Source organism: Dysidea avara, chromosome 7 (genome assembly GCF_963678975.1).
Source record: "Dysidea avara chromosome 7, odDysAvar1.4, whole genome shotgun sequence".
NCBI lineage: Eukaryota > Metazoa > Porifera > Demospongiae > Dictyoceratida > Dysideidae > Dysidea > Dysidea avara.
In genome coordinates this window covers 17435279-17460265 of record NC_089278.1, presented here as the reverse complement: position 1 = coordinate 17460265, position 24987 = coordinate 17435279, and the positions used below count along the sequence as shown (strand labels likewise).

General features: G+C 39.3%; 1 protein-coding gene across 1 annotated transcript in view; it reads right to left on the bottom strand.

Annotated features, from left to right (window-relative positions):
• Positions 1-923: 923 nt before the first annotated feature.
• LOC136261076 (adhesion G protein-coupled receptor L3-like) overlaps positions 924-24987 on the bottom strand; it is a 69660-nt gene continuing 45596 nt past the window's right edge. Inside the window, exons 26-29 of the mRNA XM_066055042.1 lie at positions 11582-11692; positions 1588-1698; positions 1132-1239; positions 924-1074 (exon numbers count right to left, since the gene is read on the bottom strand). Coding sequence (XP_065911114.1) covers positions 1016-1074; positions 1132-1239; positions 1588-1698; positions 11582-11692 — 389 coding nt within the window. The 3' untranslated portion in view covers positions 924-1015. The remainder of the gene's footprint in view (positions 1075-1131; positions 1240-1587; positions 1699-11581; positions 11693-24987) is intronic.

Genomic DNA, 24987 nt, shown 5'->3' with positions numbered 1-24987 from the left:
ATACAAACGAATTCACTTATCTTAACACTTTTATAACTGAACTGGCACACAGATGCTTGGATAGTGGAGGTCCTACTGTACTTACTATACATCAGTTAGAGAAACAGAATTGAAGTTGTCTTATACGTAAACAATTTACTTGGTTATGTGTGACCAGGTCCTAGTAATAATAATAATATATAACCTGCGCAAAGTTTTAGATCTCCATGAGCTCGGGTAGATCTTCGAAATCTAGAACTTAAACCTTACCAGTGTATATATTTTGTATGTATGTCACTGTGAATTTGATTGATAATAATAATAATATTCCACCATCATGCAAACCTAATAGACTTATTTTCATGATTAATTATCAATAAATTTTACTTTAGATTAGAAAAATATTTAAAAAAATTTATTATCTAAATGACAGGGTAGACACTCATCATATATACACAATATTGGACAGAGTAGTACATATGCAGTTTGAGGGACTATAGTCAATAGTTAATGGAATTCATTTTAGTGCAAGTATTCTGAGACTATACTAAAGAGGAATCAACAATTTGAGATATTGTCAGTGTGCATAAGTTATTTGTCATATGTGACTGGATCTGCAAAAAGGGATCTTATAGCTTTTCCAATTGCATGCACCATAACTTGACTTGTGAATACATTATCAGCTTGAAATTTGTCACACTGTACTACCCCTAACATACCAATAGAATTTTAAGGTGATAGATTGAAACCATAAAGAGTTATGATTATTTAAACTTGGAAAGGCTATTTGAAGAGTTATGATTATTCAAAAGTTGGAAAGGCTATTGGACTCGTTTTTTTACAGCTTCCAATGCTGCATATGATTTGTAGAGTTTGCATCAAAGTTTTTGTGTTAGTGTAATTGTTTGAATAATGTAAATGATGAACTACAAAAAAGACCACAAAAGAAATCAAAATCAAATGTTCAATAAACTAGCTAAATGAGTACTTATCTAATGCTGTCATAAATGACCAAATACATTGCAAAGCAAAATAATTACAAACTGCTTTCTTCTTGCTTGAAAGAATGAACTTTATGTTCATTGGACTGGGCTTCTAGAATTGCATCAACACCATCAACTCTACACATGTAATTGATATGCACTTACGTACCTGTATCATGTTTCAGCTCATTGTTCATTATATCAAGTGGGTTTAGGCACCCATTACTAATGACATCTTCAGCCATGGATGAAAATTCATCACTACTTTTGCCATTAGCTAATTTGTATAAAATTTGCCAATGTACACTGTAACTGCAAAATGTGTAACAAAATGTCACAGACAATCAAAGTATTGTGATACGCATCCAGTGCAAGCATTGAGAACTTGAGGATTGAGGATGTGACTAGTGTAATATAAATCCCTTTTGAAGGGGCACAATATTTGTCTATATAACTTTCCTCTGCCATTGTCCTTCTAAGAATTTCAGGGGGTCATTTAGTGCTACGTGGTATTTGGTTAAATCACCTGACTACCTTAGGGAGCAAAAATTGCCTGATCCAGTGATTTTACCCCCTTTTTACATATAGGACAATACTTTTGACAAGTGTATAGCAAAATACTTACATATGTCAATTTTCTCTTCACTTATCTCTGGTAGCTGCTGAATTTGCACAGTTACATGATTGTTAGTCACAACATTGTCATCACTGGTGATCCTATCAGTGCTTGATAATGCTATAGCATACAAGACATATATATATCATACACTATGATAGTAGCGTCGTATAGCTAAAGCATACAAGGCATATATATATATATATCTAATCCAAAACAGCCAAGCTGCAAAAAAGGTGTGCGGCCCTCAGAAAGGCTATGGTGAAAAAAGATGTGAAATCCAAGGTGGCGGCCAAGAAATGGCTGTGATGGTAGGTTAATGGTAAAAATTTTAATAACGACAATTCAGGTGAATTTTTGTGCCGCTTCACAAAATTTACCTAAATTGTCATTATTAAAATTTTTACCATTAACCTACCATCACAGCCATTTCTTGGCCGCCACCTTGGATTTCACATCTTTTTTCACCATAGCCTTTCTGAGGGCCGCACACCTTTTTTGCAGCTTGGCTGTTTTGGATTAGATTTCATTTCTTTTTGTATTTGTATACCCCAAACCCGGCCTATGGCCAGCTTTAGGACTTTTTTAACCTATGTTTTTTTCTTTACTACAGGAAGAAGAAAAGATGTATGGGGTGCCATTTGTGCCAAAACTCCACTTTTTTAAGACATTGTGTTTTTCATGGTTATTTACAAACAACTGTAGAACATGCATGGTTATTTACGAAAAGCATGATTATTTATGAAAAGCATGGTTATTTACAAAATCATGGTTATTTACAAAAGCATGGTTATTTACGAAAAGCATGGTTATTTACGAAAAGCATGGTTATTTACGAAAAGCATTGTTATTTACAAAAGCATGGTTATTTACAAAAGCATGGTTATTTACAAATGCATGGTTATTTATGAACAGCATGGTTATTTACGAAAAGCATGGTTATTTACAAAAGCATGGTTATTTACGAAAAGCATGGTTATTTACAAAAGCATGGTTATTTACGAAAAGCATGGTTATTTACAAAAGCATGGTTATTTACAAAAGCATGGTTATTTACGAAAAGCATGGTTATTTACAAAATCATGGTTATTTACAAAAGCATGGTTATTTACAAAAAACATGGTTATTTACAAAAGCATGGTTATTTACAAATGCATGGTTATTTATGAACAGCATGGTTACTTACGAAAAGCATAGTTACTAAGTTTTTCGTGCGATATCGATACTACAAACTAGCAGTTATATATATCGATAACTTAGTTAATAACGGTGCGTATATATTTGCACCGGATGCAGTCTATAACTAGCGTTCCCCGGCATGGGCTAGCTAGCTGTCTGTAATATTGGTAGTTTCAGTCTGGTGCAAATACACTAAGCGCGGGATCGGCATACACCGAAACTGATGGCCAGTGGACTACATTCAGTTAGGAGTCAGTTAGGAAATGTTTTGCTGGAAGCATGGATGCATGGAAGAACTGGATACTTTTTAGTTTTGATTTCTTCATACTTAGCTAATCAACAATGATAATAATAAAGGGGTGGGCGCTGCCATACCAGTCTCAGCTACGCGGCACCGAGTAGCATAGCTGATGAGTGATTTAGTGACCCCTCAGTGGCTAGACAGCCATATATATAACTTAGCTATACGTAACTACCTACAATTTTACCTTTGATCACCATTGTCATCGTCACCATCCATAGCAGTGATGAAGCCTCTTCTCACCAGTTCTTCCATACATGCTTCCAGCAAGCATTCCCAACTGACTCTTAACTGAATGTAGTCCACTGGCCATCAATTTCGGTTCCGGTATGCCGATCTGCTTAGTGAATTTGCACCAGACTGAAACTAACAATATTACAGATAGCTAGCTAGCCCGTGCCGAGGAACGCTAGTTATAGACTGCATCCGGTGCAAATATATACGCACCGTTATTAACTAAGTTATCGATATATATGATATATAACTGCCAGTTTGTAATATCGATATTGCATGAAAAACTTAGTAATTATGCTTTTCGTAAGTAACCATGCTGTTCATAAATAACTATGCTTTTCGTAAGTAACCATGCTGTTCATAAATAACCATGCTTTTGTAAATAACCATGCTTTTGTAAATAACCATGCTTTTCGTAAATAACCATGCTTTTGTAAATAACCATGCTTTTCGTAAATAACCATGCTTTTGTAAATAACCATGCTTTTCGTAAATAACCATGCTTTTCGTAAATAACCATGCTTTCGTAAATAACCATGCTTTTGTAAATAACCATGCTTTTGTAAATAACCATGCTTTTCGTAAATAACCATGCTTTTGTAAATAACCATGCTTTTCGTAAATAACCATGCTTTTGTAAATAACCATGCTTTTCGTAAATAACCATGCTTTTGTAAATAACCATGCTTTTGTAAATATCCATGCTTTTTGTAAATAACCATGCTTTTCGTAAATAACCATGCTTTTGTAAATATCCATGCTTTTCGTAAATAACCATGCTTTTCGTAAATAACCATGCTTTTGTAAATAACCATGCTTTTCGTAAATAACCATGCTTTCGTAAATAACCATGCTTTTGTAAATAACCATGCTTTTGTAAATAACCATGCTTTTGTAAATAACCATGCTTTTGTAAATAACCATGCTTTTGTAAATAACCATGCTTTTCGTAAATAACCATGCTTTTGTAAATAACCATGCTTTTCGTAAATAACCATGCATACTCTACAGTTATTTGTAAATAACCATGAAATGTATGTAAATAACCATGAAAAACACAATGTCTAAAAAAATGGAGTTTTGACACAAATGGCACCCCATAAAGATGAAGTAGATGTACTTTAAATATTTTATCAGTAAATGTACAAATTATATATATAATACATATGTGACCGGATTTGCGAAAAGGGGTCTTCCACACACATCCAATTTGCCAACTTTGACAATTGATAACTTCAGATTGGAAAGAGCTATTACCTTGAAAGTTGGGCAGTGGTGAGCACCACTATAGTTGAATACATGGTGAAATTTTCAGGTTTATATGTTACTTGAACACTGAGTTATGGTCTCCAACGTTTACGGAATTGGATGTGTGTGGAAGACCCCTTTTCGAAAATCCGGTGACATATATTGATTACAGAAATCTCCATGGTGGTTTCTTTGTAACTGAACACTCTACAAGGTGACTTCTTCTAATTGCTCTCTCTACAGGGTGAATTGTTTGTAGCTGAATGATCTACAAGGTAACTTCTTCTAGCTGATCTCTCTACAGGGTGATGTGTTTGTAGCTGAATTCTGTACAGGTGATTTGTTTGCAGCTGAGTTCTTTACAGAATGGTTTCTTTGTAGCTGAACTCTCTAAAAGGTAACTTCTTCTAACTGATCTTTCTACAGGGCAATTTGTTTCTGGCAAAATTTTCTACAGGGTGATTTCTTTGCAGCTGAACTCTCTACATGGTGGTTTCTTTGTAGCTGAACTCTCTACAAGTTAATTTCTTCTAGCTAATCTCTCTACAGGGAGATTTGTTTGTAGCTGAACTATCTACAAGGTAACTTCTTATAGCTGATCTCTCTACAGGGTGATTTGTTCGTAGCTGAATTCTGTACAGGTGATTTGTTTGCAGCTGAGCTCTTTACAAAATGGTTTCTTTGTAGCTGAACTCTCTCCAAGGTAACTTCTTCTAACTGATCTTTCTACAGGGTGATTTGTTTGTAGCTGAACTATCTACAGGGTAATTTCTTCTAGCTGATCTCTCTACAGGGTGATTTGTTTGTAGCTGAATTCTGTACAGATGATTTGTTTGCAGCTGAGCTCTTTACAGAATGGTTTCTTTGTAGCTGAACTCTCTACAGGGTGATTTGTTTGTAGCTGAAATCCCTACAAGGTAACTTCTTCTAGCTGATCTTTCTACAGGGCGATTTGTTTGTAGCTGAGTTCTCTACAGGGTGCTTGTTTGCAGCTGAATTCTCTACTTGGTGGTTTCTTTATAGCTCTACAAGGTGACTTCTTCTAGCTGATCTCTCTACAGGGTGATTTGTTTGTAGCTGAACTCTCTACAGGTGATTTGTTTGTAGCTGAACTCTCTACAAGGCGATACTTCTAGGTGATCTCTCTACAGGATTCCTTGTTTCTAACTGAACTCTCAACAGGGTGATCTGTTCATAGCTGAACTTTCTACTGGGTGATTTGTTTGCAGCTGAACTCTCTAAATGGTGGTTTCTTTGGAGCTGAACTCTCTACAATGTGACTTCTTCTAGCTGAACTCTCTACAAGGTGACTTGTTTCTAGCTGATCTCTCTACGGGGTGACTTGTTTCTAGCTGAACTCTCTACCAGTGATTTGTTTGTAGCTGAACTCTCTACATGGTGGTTTCGTTGTAGCTGAACTCTCTACAAGGTAACTTCTTCTAGCTGATCTTTTTACACTGCATAGTTGTTTGTAGCTGAGTTCTCTACAGGGTGATTTGTTTGAAGCTGAACTCTCTACATGGGAGTTTCATTGTAGCTGAACTCTCTACAATGTGACTTCTTCTAGCTGAACTCTCTACAGGGTGATTTGTTTCTAGCTGAACTCTCTACAGGTGATTAGTTCCTAGCTGAACTCTCTACATGGTGGTTTCGTTGTAGCTGAACTCTCTACAAGGTAACTTCTTCTAGCTGATCTTTTTACACTGCATAATATTATTTGTTTGTAGCTGAGTTCTCTATAGGGTGATTTGTTTGAAGCTGAACTCTCTACATGGGAGTTTCATTGTAGCTGAACTCTCTACAATGTGACTTCTTCTAGCTGAACTCTCTACAGGGTGATTTGTTTCTAGCTGAACTCTCTAAAGGTGATTTGTTTGCAGCTGAACTCTTTACATGGTGGTTGCTTTGTAGCTGAACTCTCTAAAAGGTGACTTCTTCTAGCTGAACTCTCTACAGGATGATTTGTTTGCAGCTGAACTCTCTACATGATGACTTCTTTGTAGCTGAACTCTCTACAGGGTGATTTGTTTGTAGCTGAAATCCCTACAAGGTAACTTCTTCTAGCTGATCTTTCTACAGGGCGATTTGTTTGTAGCTGAGTTCTATACAGGGTGATTTGTTTGCAGCTGAACTCTCTACGTGGTAGTTTCTTTGTAGCTGAACTCTCTACAATGTGACTTCTTCTAGCTGAACTCTCTACAGGGTGACTTGTTTTTAGCTGATCTCTCTACAGGGTGACTTGTTTCTAGCTGAACTCTCTACAGGTGATTTGTTTGCAGCTGAACTCTCTACATGATGATTTCTTTGTAGCTGAACTCTCCACAGGATGATTTGTTTGTAGCTGAAATCCCTACAAGGTAACTTCTTCTAGCTGATCTTTCTACAGGGCGATTTGTTTGTAGCTGAGTTCTCTACAGGGTGATTTGTTTGCAGCTGAACTCTCTACGTGGTAGTTTCTTTGTAGCTGAACTCTCTACAATGTGACTTCTTCTAGCTGAACTCTCTACAGGGTGACTTGTTTCTAGCTGATCTCTCTACAGGGTGACTTGTTTCTAGCTGAACTCTCTACAGGTGATTTGTTTGTAGCTGAACTCTCTACATGGTGGTTTCTTTGTAGCTGAACACTCTACAAGGTAACTTCTTCTAGCTGAGCTTTCTACAGGATGATTTGTTTGTAGCTGAATTCTCTACAGGGTGATTTATTTGCAGCTGAACTCTCTACAGGGTGGTTTCTTTGTAACTGAACTCTCTACAGGGTGATTTGTTTGTAGCTGAACTCTTTACAGGGTGATCTGTTCGTAGCTGAACTCCCTATAAGGTAACTTCTTCTAGCTAATCTTTCTACAGGGCGATTTGTTTGTGGTTGAGTTCTCTACAGGGTGATTTGTTTGCAGCTGAACTCTCTACATTGTAGTTTTTCTTTGTAGCTGAACTCTCTACAATGTGACTTCTTCTAGCTGAACTCTCTACAAGGTGACTTGTTTCTAGCTGATCTCTCTACAGGGTGACTTGTTTCTAGCTGATCTCTCTACAGGGAGATTTGTTTCTAGCTGATCTTTCTACAGGGTGATTTGTTTGTAGCTGAACTCTCTACATGATGGTTTCTTTGTAGCTGAACTCTCTACAAGGTGATTTCTTCTAGCTGATCTTTCTACAGGGTGATTTTTTTGTAGCAGAACTCTCTACAAGGAAACTTCTTCTAGCTGATCTCTCTACAGGGAGATTTGTTTGTAGCTGAACTCTCTACACGCAATTTGTTTGCGGCTGAATTCTCTACATGATGGTTTCTTTGTAGCTGAACTCTCTACAAGGTAACTTCTTCTAGCTGATCTCTCTACAGGACAATTTGTTTGTAGCTGAACTCTCACATGATTGTTTCTTTGAAGCTGAACTCTCTACAAGGTGATTTCTTCTAGCTGATCTTTCTACAGGGTGATTTGTTTGTAGCAGAACTCTCTACAAGGAAACTTCTTCTAGCTGATCTCTCTACAGGGAGATTTGTTTGTAGCTGAATTCTCTACATGTTGGTTTCTTTGTAGCTGAACTCTCTACAAGGTAACTTCTTCTAGCTGATCTCTTTACAGGGAGATTTGTTTGCGGCTGAATTCTCTACATGATGGTTTCTTTGTAGCTGAACTCTCTACAAGGAAACTTCTTCTAGCTGATCTCTCTACAGGGAGATTTGTTTGTAGCTGAATTCTCTACATGATGGTTTCTTTGTAGCTGAACTCTCTACAAGGAAACTTCTTCTAGCTGATCTCTCTACAGGGAGATTTGTTTGCGGCTGAATTCTCTACATGAAGGATTCTTTGTAGCTGAACTCTCTACAAGGTAACTTCTTCTAGCTGATCTCTCAACAGGGAGATTTGTTTGTAGCTGAACTCTCTACACGCAATTTGTTTGCGGCTGCATTCTCTACATGATGGTTTCTTTGTAGCTGAACTCTCTACAAGGTAACTTCTTCTAGCTGATCTCTCTACAGGACAATTTGTTTGTAGCTGAACTCTCACATGATTGTTTCTTTGAAGCTGAACTCTCTACAAGGTGATTTCTTCTAGCTGATCTTTCTACAGGGTGATTTGTTTGTAGCAGAACTCTCTACAAGGAAACTTCTTCTAGCTGATCTCTCTACAGGGAGATTTGTTTGTAGCTGAATTCTCTACATGTTGGTTTCTTTGTAGCTGAACTCTCTACAAGGTAACTTCTTCTAGCTGATCTCTTTACAGGGAGATTTGTTTGCGGCTGAATTCTCTACATGATGGTTTCTTTGTAGCTGAACTCTCTACAAGGAAACTTCTTCTAGCTGATCTCTCTACAGGGAGATTTGTTTGTAGCTGAATTCTCTACATGATGGTTTCTTTGTAGCTGAACTCTCTACAAGGAAACTTCTTCTAGCTGATCTCTCTACAGGGAGATTTGTTTGCGGCTGAATTCTCTACATGAAGGATTCTTTGTAGCTGAACTCTCTACAAGGTAACTTCTTCTAGCTGATCTCTTTACAGGGTGAATTGTTAGTAGCTGAACGATCTACAATGTAACTTCTTCTAACTGATCTCTCTACAAGGTGATTTGTTTGTAGCTGAACTCTCTACAAGGAAACCTCTTTTAACTGAGCTCTGTACAGGGTGAATTGTTTGTAGCTGAACTATCTACAAGGTAACTTCTTCTAGCTGATCTCTCTACAGGATGATTTGTTTGTAGCTGAACTATCTACAAGGTAACTTCTTCTAGCTGATCTCTCTACAGGGTGATTTGTTTGTAGCTGAATTCTGTATAGGTGATTTGTTTGCAGCTGAGCTCTTTACAGAATGGTTTCTTTGTAGCTGAACTCTCTACAAGGTAACTTCTTCTAGCTGATGTATCTACAGGGTCACTAGTTTGTAGCTGAATTCTCTACATGGTGGTTCTTTGTAACTGAACTATCTACAAGGTGACATCTTCTAGCTGATCTTTCAACAGGGTGATTTGTTTGTAACTGAACTCTCTACAAGAAAACTTCTTCTAACTGATGTCTGAACAGGGTGAATTGTTAGTAGCTGAAGTCTCTACAGGGTAACTTGTTTGTAGCTGATCTCTATACAGGTTACTTATTTCTAACTGATCTCTTGAATTCTGTTCAGGGTGACTGCTCTATTAGGATGACTGCTCTATTAGAGTATCTCGATCTCGCACTTGCTACACCAAGTTGGATTTCGTGTTATAACTCCGTGGCTTTAAGTCTGATTCTTCTACACCATTGAAGAGCCTTTCTAAGATGATTACTCCATCTGTACAGTGAATTTCAAAGCATTACCCCAAGCGGTTTATCTGGTAGGTGTGGCAAGTATTCGTTTTTTATTAGCTAATCTCGGTTGCGCAATTGTTACACACTGTTGGTTTTGTTGTTGCATCTTCCTGGTTTTTAGCTCGATTTCTTTCAAACCACAAAAGGTTTGAGGTTCAATAGTTAACCTATTCACCCTCCGATTTTCAGCTTCTTCCCATACGCGGTTTACCTTGTAGGCGTGACAACATATTGGTGTTATTTTTCGTGCATAATCGCTCATAACTCTTTGCCTGTTTATGGTATTCCAGCCAAAGTTGGTACCGAGATGCGCCTTTATACTCCCCGTCTGTGTGCCAAATTTCAAGGCAATCGGATAACGCGTTCGCGTTTTATAGCAGTTTTTGTAAAGTGTGCGAAAAGAGGAAGAAAAATAAGAAGAAAAAAAAAACGAAGAAACTGAGCCAATTTTTGAAGTTGCATATCTCGGGAACGCGGGAAGCGATTTCGCTCAAATTTGGAATGTAGAGTGCTGCAGTTGGAGGGAATATACACAGCAAAATTCGTCTTGTTTCATCAAGGCAGCACAGAGCTACGAAGGTGCGAAAATTGCATTTTCTTTCTTCCTGTCAATATACTGACGGGGTTGCGCGCCGGCTTCTTGGGCCGCACGACACACTACCGTGTGTCTTGATATATATATATATCATACACTATGATAGTAGCGTCGTATAGCTAAAGCATACAAGGCATATATTTATATATATATCATACACTATGATAGTAGCGTATAGTAGGGACCACAAAGGAGTAGGCGTGGCCCACAAAATAATATCACCCAAAAACAGCCTCAATTTCCCCTAATGACGATTAGGCAGTATTGGTTAGGTGAAACTAAGCCCAAACAAGCTTTCAGATTGACCCAAAACGCTTTCAACAAGTTGCTACGGAATTTAAAAAATAATTTATTTAATGGAATTTTCTACTGACCGAGTAAGTAAGTAAGTGAGTAACTGACTGATGCCTTCAGGCAAGCGTAACTCGATAACGGCTAAGGCTATGGGCTTGATTTTTAATTCTTCGGCCCGACAGGTGCCTTTTGGCATACCGCAGTACGTACGATGCATTCTTCATGGACTTACCAGTATCCTCCTTTGTGTCCCATTCATCTTTGCTGATAGCGAAGTGTCGATTTTGGCGATAGCACGTGATGGCTTTCTTTCGTAACGGAAATCGTCCATATAGACCTTATGCAATGGGGCGCGCCTTACTAATCCGTATGTACGGCCACCTCGTGAGATGCCATTTTTAGTGGCAAAGAATCTAGTGTTTCAGGATGGGTGAAGAAATGGAATCCACATTTTATAAAGAACTGAGCAAAGAGGATAAAGTACGTTACAAGGAGAAGATGAGAATGTTAGGAAGGAGCACAGACCCGTATTTACTGCCAAGCGATGAGTGGTCAACCAACAGGAATGTCTGGCCTACTGTCGAATTTCCAGATATATGTGTGTATTTGCTGAACTCCCCAAGTCCTTATACAAAGGAGGCGCTGAAGCATTCATAAGCACCAAAGGGTATGCATATTTTGTAGCTGGATTTGTAGAGGAAGTGCTTATAGCCAAGCTATCAGAGAACACACTGTTGATTTAGTGCCACGTGATATTTGGTTAAATCACCTGACTACCTTAGGGAGCAAAAATTGCCTGATCCAGTGATTTTACCCCCTTTTTGCATATAGGACAATACTTTTGACAAGTGTATAGCAAAATACTTACATATGTCAATTTTCTCTTCACTTATCTCTGGTAGCTGCTGAATTTGCACAGTTACATGATTGTTAGCCACAACATTGTCATCACTGGTGATCCTATCAGTGCTTGATAATGCTAAAGCATACAAGACATATATATATCATACACTATGATAGTAGCGTCGTATAGCTAAAGCATACAAGACATATATATATATATATCATACACTATGATAGTAGCGTCGTATAGCTAAAGCATACAAGGCATATATTTATATATATATCATACACTATGATAGTAGCATATAGTAGGGACCACAAAGGAGTAGGCGTGGCCCACAAAATAATATCACCCAAAAAACAGCCTCAATTTCCCCTAACGACAATCAGGCAGTATTGGTTAGGTGAAACTAAGCCCAAACAAACTTTCAGATCAACCTGAAATGCTTTCAACAAGTTGCTATGGAATTTAAAAAATAATTTATTTAACGGAATTTTCTACTGACTGGGTAAGTAAGTAAGTAAGTAAGTAAGTAAGTAACTGACTGATGACCTCAGACAAGCGTAACTTGATAACAGCTAAGGCTACGGGCTTGATTTTTTCACTGTTTGCTGTCGCTTCGGCCCGACAGGTGCCTTTTGGAATACCGCAGTACGTACGATGCATTCTTCATGGACTTACTAGTGTCCTCCTTTGTGTCCCATTCATCTTTGCTGACAGTGAAAAGTGTCGATTTGGCGATAGCACGTGATGGCTTCCCTTTGTAATGGAAATTGTCTGTATAGACCTTATGCAATGGGGTGCGCCTTATTAATCCATACGTACGGCCGCCTCATGAGATGCCATTTTTAGTGGCAAAGAATCTAGTGTTTCAGGATGGATGAAGAAACGGAATCCACGTTTTATAAAGAACTGAGCAAAAAAGATAAAGTACGTTACAAGGAGAAGATGAGAATGTTAGGAATGAGCACAGACCCGTATTTACTGCCAAGCGATGAGTGATCAACCAACAGGAATGTCTGGCCTACTGTCGAATTTCCAGATATATGCGTGTATTTGCTGAACTCCCCAAGTCCTTATACAAAGGAGGCGCTGAAAGCATTCAAAAGCACCGAAGGGTATGCATATTTTGTAGCTGGATTTGTAGAGGAAGTGCTTGTAACCAAGCTATCAGAGAACAAACTGTTGATGACAGCAAAGGTAATGTAGATGTCTGAATAAATGAATAGATACAAAAACTCCTTGATTAGGTTAAACACAGCCAAAAGATGAGTAGTCCACCTGTAAGACCATGGGTTGGATGCAGGGACAATGGAGAAATAGTGTGTGCACACTATAATTGCATGGCTGGTGCTGGCGAAGCATGCTCACACATTGTTGCATTACTTACACAATTTGGACTGGAATAAGAATGCAACAGGAAACAGCAATCACATCACAATGATGCCAATGGCTTGAGGCTACTGGACCGGTATGTACCTATATTATTTGTGTTCCAGTTTATCTACTTGCTATCTGTAGACCACATTTCGCACTGTTGCAGAGATTCAGTTTGTTAAACCAAAGCGTTCAAAGAAGTTGTTTCCTGATCAGCAGAGCTTAGTAGTAAATGATGAACCCACCACATCAACAGCTGCAGCTAAGCCAGCTCAAGCAGCAACCACATTGGGATTGAGGATTGATTTAGAATGCTTCCTTGATGATTTATCCCTTGTTAATCCTTCAGCTTCCATTCTGTCAACTGTATTAGAGTATTTGGATAAGTTTGTGCCTCAGAGTTGTTTGCAAGAGTTACCAACCTGCCTATCCACATTGTACAATGCAAAATATTTAGATCTGCCATAACATGAGCTATTATCTAAATGCTCAGAGGTTTATGATTCACTGAGTGTTGATGCTGAACAAGCCTCAAAACTTGAGGAACTTACTAGAAAGCAAGCCAACTCTAAAGTATGGTTTCGATACAGAGCTGGTAGAGTCACTGCATCATGGTTTAAAGCCGCAGCATCTACAAATGTGGCACAACCTTCACAGTCACTTGTAAAAGTAATTTGTTATCCTGAATCTCAACAATTTAAAAGTTCTGCTACTTGGTAAGTTCAAGCTATTATGATAATATTATTATGACCATGTTTTTTTGTGCTTATATAGTTTGGGATGTGAGCATGAATCTGAAACGAGGCTCCAGTATTCAATTCGTGTTTCACCTGAGCACAGTAACTTTGAAATTAGTGATTGTGGGTTGTTTATTAATCCCCTGTATCCCACTCTTGGTGCTTCCCCAGATGGGATCATATCATGTGATTGCCATGGAATTGGAACCTTGGAGATCAAATATCCTTACTGCTCCAGGGATTGTACTCCAGAGACTGCAGCTGAATGTAACAAAATAACATTCCTCGAACATGATACTGATGGTGATGGCTTTAAACTAAAGGAAGACAGTGCATATTGTTATCAAGTCCAGGCACAGCTGAACATCTGTGATTTACAATATGGCGACTTTGTTGTGTGGACACCCCACGGAATAAATGTAGAACGACTCTTTCCCCAGAAAACTTTTTTTTGCATCAACAGTGAGGAAGATTGAGGAATTCTACAAACAGGCTGTGATGCCTGAATTATTGGGAAAATGGTACACCAAGATGCCAATAATGCCACCCTCCAACACTGATGCAGCTACTATCTCCATTCCACAAGATGATGGCAGTACCAACAATGAAGAGTTGTGGTGCTACTGCAAAAAACCAGAGGATGATAGGCCAATGATTGGCTTTGATTATCCTGACTGCCCTATTGAGTGGTATCACCTTGACTGTTTACAACTAAAGGAGGTATCCAAAGGAGATTGGTATTGCCCAGATTGTAGGCAAAAAATACTCAGGTAAACATCCACGTGGTCAAAGAACTTGTAGGATTGTAATCATTGTAATAGTTTTTATGAATATTTACATACAAATGAAATGTTACATGCTACTCAAATGGTACTACAGATTCACTTAAATTAATTAATGCAGCACATGTTGTAATTATATCATCAATTGTACATGAATCTGAATTTTTCAGCAAGGAAATGGGAAGTTGGTGTTGAAGTACCTTGAACCTCTGTTTCAGCAATCCTATAACCCGCTCAACATGTATACGGACATGTGATATCTCACGTGACCAGTCAATGTCGCATCTACTTAACTATTTCTTACCTTTGGTAAATGGGGGAGTTTTCACCTCAGCACAATGAAATCCAACACTATCCTGAATGGTGAACCCCCTGTCAGCTAGTATAAGATCACCAGGGAGATGCTTATCCAGTATCCCACAATGCTCTGTAATATATTTGTCCAAAACTCGTCCACCCCAGGCTTTAGAAATGAATGATATGGTCCCTTAAGGTATAATTCCAATTAAAATTTTAATGGTATTGTATTGTTTATAGTTGCTCCATGTTTAACAATGAGCTTTCAAATCAGATGGTCGGTCAATAAAGATTTCAGTGCAATCAATAATGCACACACATTTGCTGAAGAAATTTCTGTATGCCATTGGCAAAGTTTTCCTAAGTTCATCTCGACATGGCCATCGAATCAGAGGAGCTAGTTTATGACCCATATATGAAATCCATAAAAACATTCTGGAAACTGTCGATTGTGAAATATTGAATTGATACGCCAAGCAATTCTCTTCAAGATTCAGATGTAGTTTCATTAACACCATGACTATTTGTTGAAAATGGGTTAAGCTTCTCTCAATTGATTTCATCCCTGGCAGTAAAAACTTTAACAATAAAAGTAGGGTGGGTAAATTTGTCACTCCTGTATAATATTTCACTTTTTTGTCATCACTCATGTCCTGCTGGTCAAATGGTAATGTGTGTGATTGATGGGCAGTAATGACCACCACATCTTCTGTTTGACATTCCTTGTCAACCATAAAAATTGGCACTGTCTAGCATTCTTTATTTTTTGCCCTCCCACTGTCTGACTGCAATTCTGCTGCAGCAACATCCAACATCTCAGTTTGACACTCAGTCTGTGTATATTGTTTTGGAATCTCATTCGCTACTTGGTCATTATTATTATTCTCATGTTCACTCACAATCTGAGCCTCTCCATTCATATTTTCATCATTTTCAACCTGATGTTCATCATTATCATTCATAACTTGCACATTTTCAGTCAGATATTCACTCACCTCCTCATTTGTAACACTCATAGATTGTCGGTCCTTAGTTATTTGCACAGTTTCATTCTGTGATTCGGATTCCCTCACATTTCCCTTGTCTGATTCTGACAATGCTGCTCTTAACCTTTTGATTTTCATATTTTGAACAACTTGGTACTTCTCCAACTGCCTTTGTCTTTTAGCTCTGTTCTTCTCGGGAGATTTAATGAAGCCAAAAATTGTGGGAATGTAGTCAGGGTGAAATTGATCACTCTTCTCCCCTACACTCACGAGAATTCAGCTACGAGAAGAATATGAATTGTGATATTGTAGTCTGCTTACCTGAAATAAAATGAGCACTACACACCAAGGAAGACTCAGAGGGTGACCAGTCTTTTCAGTTAATGGCGGCTATCCAAGCAACTCGTTGGTTTTATCAACAGGAAAGGTGTAGAAATGTAGCCCATTGCCTTTCACACAACGATTTGTACACTCAGGAACACAGCAGGATTTCAGCATTCTTCAGTCTCTCCAAATTCAGCTGGATTCATGGGATTCAACACTTGACTCTTGCCACTACCGTGATTGGGTTCTACAGGGCCCGCGCTTCATTACGAACTTCGCGGGCCCCATTGCATAAGGTCTATTTGTCATAGTGGCTATTTTGATATCAGAGGTGCTTTTCAAACAGTTTTTGATTCATACTGCTGTGTAATGGGTTGAACATAGCCGACAACGAAGCGTAATGGATACTTCACTTTTCAGACGATAATTGATATAACTGGGGCACGCGGCACCATTTCTTTCTTTCGGTATGCGTGGATTGCAGAGGTGCTTTTCGAACAGTTCTTGATTCAAAATGCTGCGTAACGGGTTGAACATAGCTGAAAACAAAGTGTAATAGATACTTCACTTTTCAGACGATAATTGGGGCGCGCGGCACCATTTCAGATGCAGTATGCGTGGATTCACCAGTCATAATTATTATTTACATTAACAAACAAGTACACAGAAAAATTTGGAATTTTCAACTGGAATAGGGACCATAACACATCAATAAAAAGTACTGAAACAAGCTGGAGTAGTGCACGATATTAATTCACAGTAAAACAGTAAGAAGTGCTATATCTCTACTGCACTCAAGATACCATAATGGAAATGCACAGTAGGGATATAACACGTCTTATTGTTTTACTGTGAATTAATATTGTGCACTACTCCAGCTTGTTTCAGTACTTTTTATCGATGTGTTATGGTCCCTACACTAGTTGAAAATTCCAAATTTTTCTGTGTACTCGTATATGCATATATAGAATATGTATTGTGGAGTATACATACATTATATACAGTACATACATATATTCAAATCTCAACAAGGAGGCAAGTTACACTATATTCTGATGGACAAGACCACAAATAATCAGTGTTTGGCATATTATTATAAAGTAAAGTCATCAACTTTTATTTACTATAATTGTGGTAAATTTACAAACTTAATGCTTGAGATTTTGCCAAACTTATTCTCATCAAACCTTTGTCACTTATTATTATGGTAAATCATTTCATTCTTTTTAAACCAGGCATTCCCCCCTACTGGCTGTGGGCATGTGCCTGTTTATTTTTAAATTGTTTTCCAAGAAACATGTGTGTGTGTAATTGTATGTTTATTTATTTGTTTGTCTTTCCACATCCACTTAAGCAAAATGTTTTATGCTAAAAACAGCTGTATATGCAAATATTGTGAAAGCGTTTCACAATTGGCTATACTAATAAGCATAAAACAAGCACAAAATGGCATAATTATTTAGCCCCATTTCCTACCACGAATAATAAATTCCTTCTTTAGGTGAAAGGGGACATGTCTCATACTTATGTGAAAAAAATGAAGAGCAGCCTTAGTCTTGTCACCCAGACCCTACCTCAGAGCACTTTCCAATGTACACCGAGGTCTGGGTGACAAGACTAGAACAGCCTCAGGGCTTGTTTACATCAGAAAACATGATAGACAGATTATATAATAGTTGAGAAGATACGTCTGTACGTAATTTGTGGTTTGTTTGAGTTACACTTCCTTAGCTGGCAGTGCATAGCAATGTAGTTAGCAAATCTTTACCACAAAACAGCCAAGCTATAAAAAGCCAGGGAATTGTTGTTGTTAAAATTTTTACCATTAACCTATGATCACAGCTCATTTCTTTGCTGCCACCTTTTATTTCACAACTTTTTCACCCTGACTTTTTTGGGGGCCACACCTTTTTACAGCTTGGCTTTTTTAGTATATAGTTTTGCTTATTTTTGTAATCATAACCCCTGGACATTTCTTTTACTTGCCCTTTTCTTTATTACAGGAATAAAGATCAAAGACCGAAGAGTTTATATGTAGTTTAAATACCTTTAAACAAAGTTAATGTTGAAGATGACAGCAGCCTCAAGTAATCATCCATATAAGTGAGACAATAATAGGAATAACAGTGCATTAATAAGAACACTAGCGCATGCGCAGTAGCACGTGGCGACAGTTGCTTGACAAGTGACTATCAAGTGATATGTCTCTGAAGTCAAAAGGCAAGAAGTCCACAATGCAATCACGGAGGGCGGCTGCAAAGAGCGTAACAGCAAAGAGTGCAACATGGAAGAAGACAACTCCACCTTAGAGAGCCCCATGCAGCAGAAACCGGATTGCAAGGCAAAGTGCCCAAGGATTCTATCGCAGTGGCAGGCAGGAAGAGAAGACAAACCAACAGCACTGCTATATACCATATTGGCAGGCAAGAAGAGATGACAGATCGACAACAGTGGAGCTCCGCGTGAGAAACGTATGAAGACTGAGACTTGCCCCTTAACAGCAGCCAACATCCCAGACATAGTTTCAGCGATGGTAAAGGCCATGCCACAGTCTAAGGACACAACCCCGACTATGAGAAGATCAAGCCATCACACGTCGGGTAATCAGCCAAGCCAAACAACGCATCGAGTTGCCAGCACTCCGTCCATCATGGACTCCCAGGACAGCACCGACAATGAAGATGACAAAAACAAGGATTTTGGTAAGCTATAGTATACAGTGTGTATTGACGTAAAGCATACCATGCCCAAACTTCTATATAACGCACTCCAAGCTTAAGCTTCCATATAGCGTGCATCCCAAACCCAAGTTTCTAGATAATGCACACCATTACTAAGCTTCTTGTGCACCACACTTGAACTCTTTATAATGCACAGTGTATGACCATTCAAAAAATGCATCCTAATGTGCCATCGTGTATATAGTCAACATGTAAAAAGCAAGTAGTATGCCTATACCAGCATATTCCTCTCCCCACTGTCTGTATATCCCACCCCATAGCTGAGCTCCAGGATGGCAGTCAGCTTTCCCATATCCAGCAGCTAGAACCACATTCTGATTCAGATTACCTTGTCAGCATTGATAGTGATGACTCTGATGCATTATTCCCAACTGAGAAGTTACATTCACCACAGTTAATCAGCAATGGCCTCCCTCCCGTGCCATCCAGACAAGTGAAACATGTAGAGGATGGATTATTTGTCAAGATGGCAGAGCTTTTGCCAAGCTACCTGGACTCTGCTGACCTCAACACAGATGACTGACACAATGGATCCCGTAAGCATCATCTCCCTGTGGTATCTGACATCATTGATTGGGTCCAGTGCTTTGAAGTCTGTATGGCTTTCATTTCCCACCAAAAGCCAAAGCATGTTGCTGACCTCCTTGGTTATCAAAGCCTTATAATAGGAGCATCACAGGACTGTTGTGAAGGTCAGTGGATAATTTCTGACCACCGCGTTCATCTGAAAGCATCAGCTACTCAGTGGTCCACTATAGATGTCACCATTTTGAATATGACTTTCCCAGAAAATGCTATTCAGAATCATCAACCACAAGGACGTGTCCCTTACAATCCATCCAATCTGAACCTTCCTCAATGATCACCGTGCCAAAACCGATCTATCTCAAAGAGACAACCAATCTTCCTAGACTGAAACGACAGCCCAAATGGATGTTCCCAGGCTAACTGCTGCTATGAACATGTATGCTACAGATGTATTCACAATCCTAGAGCTCAGGACAAGAACCACATAGCTTCCCAATGTCCTTACAGGCAGCAGTGCAATCACCAGTCATAACTCTCGTTTATCTTCGTTTGCTGATTCACACCCACGTAGACTCCCTCTAAAGAAAACGCTACCTCACTGTAACTCCTGCTTTATGTACACCATATACATATGTTTACATGTAAACAATATTTTTATGGATATAAGTATATCTGTATGTGTCACATTGCTGCTCACACATGTGTTAATAGTATAGCAACATATAGTCAGTATTTAGCCGCTGTCCCTCCTCTATAGCAGTGACAGAGCAGCACATTATTGGTATGCAGGGGTTAATCTGGGAGGAAGGAGGGGGCACAGCCCTCCCCCCCCCCCCCCCCTAGGTTTATACCTGAAGCTAAAGTTGTATAATCGAATGGTCAATATTCAATGGTATCACAGTAAAATTTCACCAAAATTGAGTATAATAACACCTAAATTTTCAAATTTCCTGGGGGAGTATACCCCCAGACTCCCCTAGAATCCAAAGTGGCTTACTTTTCCCCCTAGTTTAATATTCTGGGTCGAGCCCTCCAGCACACTAAGGACCAATGTTGCAATGATTGGATCTTAGCTTGGACATCTTACTTAAGCAATCAATCAGTTGTTATCAAAATTCCACCCACAGCCAGGACAATCACATCACCACTGAATGTAAGCAATTGGGAAAAGTCACTGGCAGATCATCCTAATAGACTGTTGGTTGACTTCTTTCTTTCTGGAATCACAAAGGGGTTTCGCGTTGGCTTCAAGCAACAACCAAATCCTTTGAAGTCTGCCAAGCAAAATTTAAGTTGTGCTCTTCAACACCCAGAGACAGTTGAGAATTATTTGGCTGAAGAGAGTGCTCTTGGACATGTTGTTGGTCCATTCCAAAAGTTGTTAGTTCCACATGCACATGATAGTCAGTTTGGGGTCATCCCCAAACACCATCAACCAAACAAGTGGAGATTAATTATTGATAGCTACTGGCAGTGTCAATGGGAGGATCTCAAAGGAACTATGCTCGCTAAAGTATATCACAGTAGATTCAGCCATTGATTATATTAAATGTACAGGCCGTGGCATGTTGCTGGCAAAAATCGACACCAAAAGTGCCTTCTGCTTCCTGCCAGTTCACCCAGCCAATCGCCACCTTCTGTCAATGAGATGGAATAAACAAATCTTCATTGACACCTGTTTACCCTTTGGGCTCAGGTCCGCTCCCAAGTTGTTTAATGTCCTGGCTGACCTGCTGTCATGGATCCTTGAGCAACAGCAGGTGACACCAGTCATGCATTACCTGGATGATTTCCTCACTATAGGCCCGCAACATTCCCCTGTGTGTGCCAATAACCTCCAGATGATCAAGGACACCTGCTCCATGCTAGGAATACCTCTTGCCTTAGAAAAGATTGAGGGACCTTCCCAATGTCTGACCTTTCTAGGGATCACCCTGGACAGTCAACTCATGCAGGCTCATCTACCAGAGGACAAGCTTAAACGAATCCGCAATCAAGTTGCAGCCTGGCTGTCCTGAAAAAAGGTTACAAAAAGAGAGATTCTGTCCTTAGTAGGCCTTCTGCAGCATGCCACCAAGGTGGTAGGACTTTTGTTTCCAGAATGTACGCGGCAGCAGCCCGCCTACACAAACTATCTCACTTCATGTATCTCACTAGTGGCTTCTGCTCAGACCTTAGGTTGTGGCATCTCTTTTACACCAACTGGAATGGGCTCAGTTTCCTCAATGGCTTTGCCCCAGACCACATAATCGTCACAGATGCATCAGGGTTCTGGGGTTGTGGAGCAGTTTTTGATCTCAATGGATGCAGTTGACTTTGTCAAAAGAATGGGCATGTATGGACATAATGGAAAAGGAGCTAATGTCAATTGTTTTAAGCTGTGTTGTGTGGGGACCACTATTATCTGGCAAATTCAAGTGTGACAACAGCATCATTGTGGATTCAATCACTAAAGGCTTCTCTAAGGAGTTAATGGTCATGCATCTTTTGTGATGTCTTTGGTTCTTCTCGATATTAAAGTTTAAGTTTGCCATATTCTGGGCGTGTTGAACACTGCTGCAGACCAGCTCTCAAGAAACAGATCCAAGGAATTCCTACAGATGAACCCCACACCTTCAGTGTCCCTGCATCTATCCCAACGTTGCTCTTGAAGCTTATATCTCCTCAAAAGTGGGACTGGACTTCCCACTCCTTTCTGTGCCATTTCAAGCACACCATAAATAGGTTTCACTCAAGAATACGACTTACAAGTAGCCTGGCATGGTATTATGGTTTATTATTTTTTTTACAACAAAACTATGGACTACAATAAACAACCACTGTGCACAAGCATATGATCAACTATAATGTACATATCATGTTATAATGAGTTTTTTTCCACAGATCCACCATCCTCTCTGAGGAATTCCCACCTCAGCAAACTCCTTAGCAAAACCAAGAAGCTACTACACATCGGCCTGGCAAAGTCAAGCAGGAATACCTATGCAGCAGGCTGAAGAAGGTGCTTGAACTTCTGCAAGATGACAAGGATCAAGCCAATCCCAACATCTGAGTGCACTCTAACACTATTCATTACACACCTGGCCACTTATAACATCTCACAAGGAACCCTAAAGGTGTATTTATCAGCTGTCAGACACATACACATCTGTAAGGGATTACACAACCACTTTAATCGCCAAATTACCCCTCAGTTTCAACTCATCTTAAGGGGAAAAAAAAGTGCCAAGCACAGGTCTGGTTCTAAGGGGGTTTCACTGGTTTCTGGAAACCAGTCAGCTTTTTGAGATCAAAAAAATATTTAAAATGTTTAATGAACTTTAAGCATAAAATAACGTATTTAACTACTTGGATAGTTTATTAATTGATTATTAGTGATCAAATTACTCTCTCCACCACCAAACAATCCAAATTGCACTTTCAAGTGATTAAGCACCTCTAAAGATAATTATTGATATTGATTTCATAACTTCTGTAACTGCTTAATAAGGTATTTAAAATGAGTAGATATTCAACATTTTTACTCGTAATTAACTATATAGCTAGGTTCTAATTCCAATACCACTGTATGGACCCCACCCCTACCCTAAAGCTGGAAACCAGTCAGCTAGAACCTCCCCTGGGCAAGGAGGTACGCACTCTACCAAAACGCGCCTGCCAATTATCCAGTTACTTCACAAAATCAATATCTTTCTGTCAAAGAAGACCCCCTCTTATGATAACTCTACACTCTGGGCTATGTGTTGCCTTGCCTTTTTTGGTTTCTTAAGAGTCAGCGAGTTTACAATCCCCTCAGAAGGCTCATATGACCCATCTTTCCACTTATCACTTAGTGATATTGCAGTCATAACAGGAAAAACCCTCGGCTACTACAACTGTTCCTAAACAGACCCATTCACACAGGGTGTCAGAGTGTACATGGGTGCCACTGATAGCGTTGTCTGCCCAATAAAGGCAGTTCTCTCATACCTGGTGAAGAGGAGCAGCCAGCCAGGTCCACTCTTCATCACAAAGGAAGGAAAAGGTTGGACTAGAGCTATGCTTTGTGCAGACCTCAAATCTTTGTTGGCTGACCCCAACTAAACAAGCGTTGCTACAATACACATAGCTTCCCCATAGGGGCAGCAACCTCCACATCACTAGCAAAAATGCCAGATGCTCATATACAAATGCTTGGTCACTGGAGAAGCAACACATTTCAACAGTATATCAGACCACTTCCCAATGAACTAGCAAAAAATGTTCAAGATTATAGGTCATCAATGACGCTGTAGGGACAACTTTGTGCATAAACACTTACACATGTATGCCATAGCAGAGTTTGTTACTCATTTCACTTTTGTATAGATGTTGACATATACTATCAGTTGTTATTAACATACATTGAGCACTGTTCTTAACCTGCAGACCGCAGGTTGGGTTCATACACAAAAAATCCAGATACTTGGGTGAAAGGTTGCCCTTGTACCTTGTGAGCCCCCTTTCTGTGGCTTAAAGGAAGGCATTTGAGGCATTGGGCACCAATTCCTTCCCTGCCCAAGTATCGATACACCTGGAAAGTAAATATAAGACCTTGTAGGCAATTGACCCCAAAAATATTAGGGTAGAAAAAACTAATCAAGACACACAGTAATGTGTCGTGCGGCCCAAGAAGCCGGCGCGCCACACCGTGAATATATATACAGGAAGATAGAAAACGAATTTTTCACACCTATGTAGCTCTGTGATCCCTAATCCGATTGGAATAAAATTTGCTACAGAAGTGCCGGCCAGTTAGGGGAGTCTACATACCAAATTTGAAAACAATCGCTCCAGCCATTTCCGGGATACGAGCGAACAAAATTTCGTTTTAATTTCTTCATTTTTTTCTTCTTCATCTTCATTTCGCACACTTTGCAAAATCTGCCATAAAACACGAATGCTTGCTCGGATCGGGCTGAAATTTGGCACACTTAAAGGGCTCATTAAGGCGGATCTTAGTACCCACTTTGGTAGGAATCCGATGAACATTCACGGAGTTATGACCGATTATTTTCATAAAATAAGGTCGAAGATCTGTCACGCCTACAGGGTAAACCTCTTGGAGGAATCAGTTGAAAATTGATATGTAGATGGAGTAACCATCATAGGAGTGCCTTTTTGTGGTTTGAAAGGAATCGAGATAAAGACCATGGAAATATGACACAAAATCCAACCTGTGCAAAAATTACGCGATCGATTTTTATGAATAAAAAACTATTAGTTTTCACGTATACCAGGCAAACCGCTTAGAGCAATGAGCTGAAAATCAGTATGTAGCTGGAATAATCATAGAAAGTGCTTGCAGTAGTACAGAAGAATCGGATTACAAACCACCGAGTTATGATTCGAAAGGCAACTGCGAGATCGAGATACTCTAATAGAACAGTCACCCTAATAGAGCATTCAGCTACGTTTATTACTTACTCCATTATAGAATTATATTACATTGCAAGTTATTCTGTAGGGAATTCAGCTACAAACAGTTAATCTGATAGACAATTCAGCTACAGGCAAGTCACCCTGTAGAGAGATCAGCTAGAAGAAGTCACCTTGTAGAGAGTTTAGAGAGTTCAGCAACAAAGAAACCATCATGTAGAGAGTTCAGCTGCAAACAAATCACCCTGTAGAGAGTTCAGC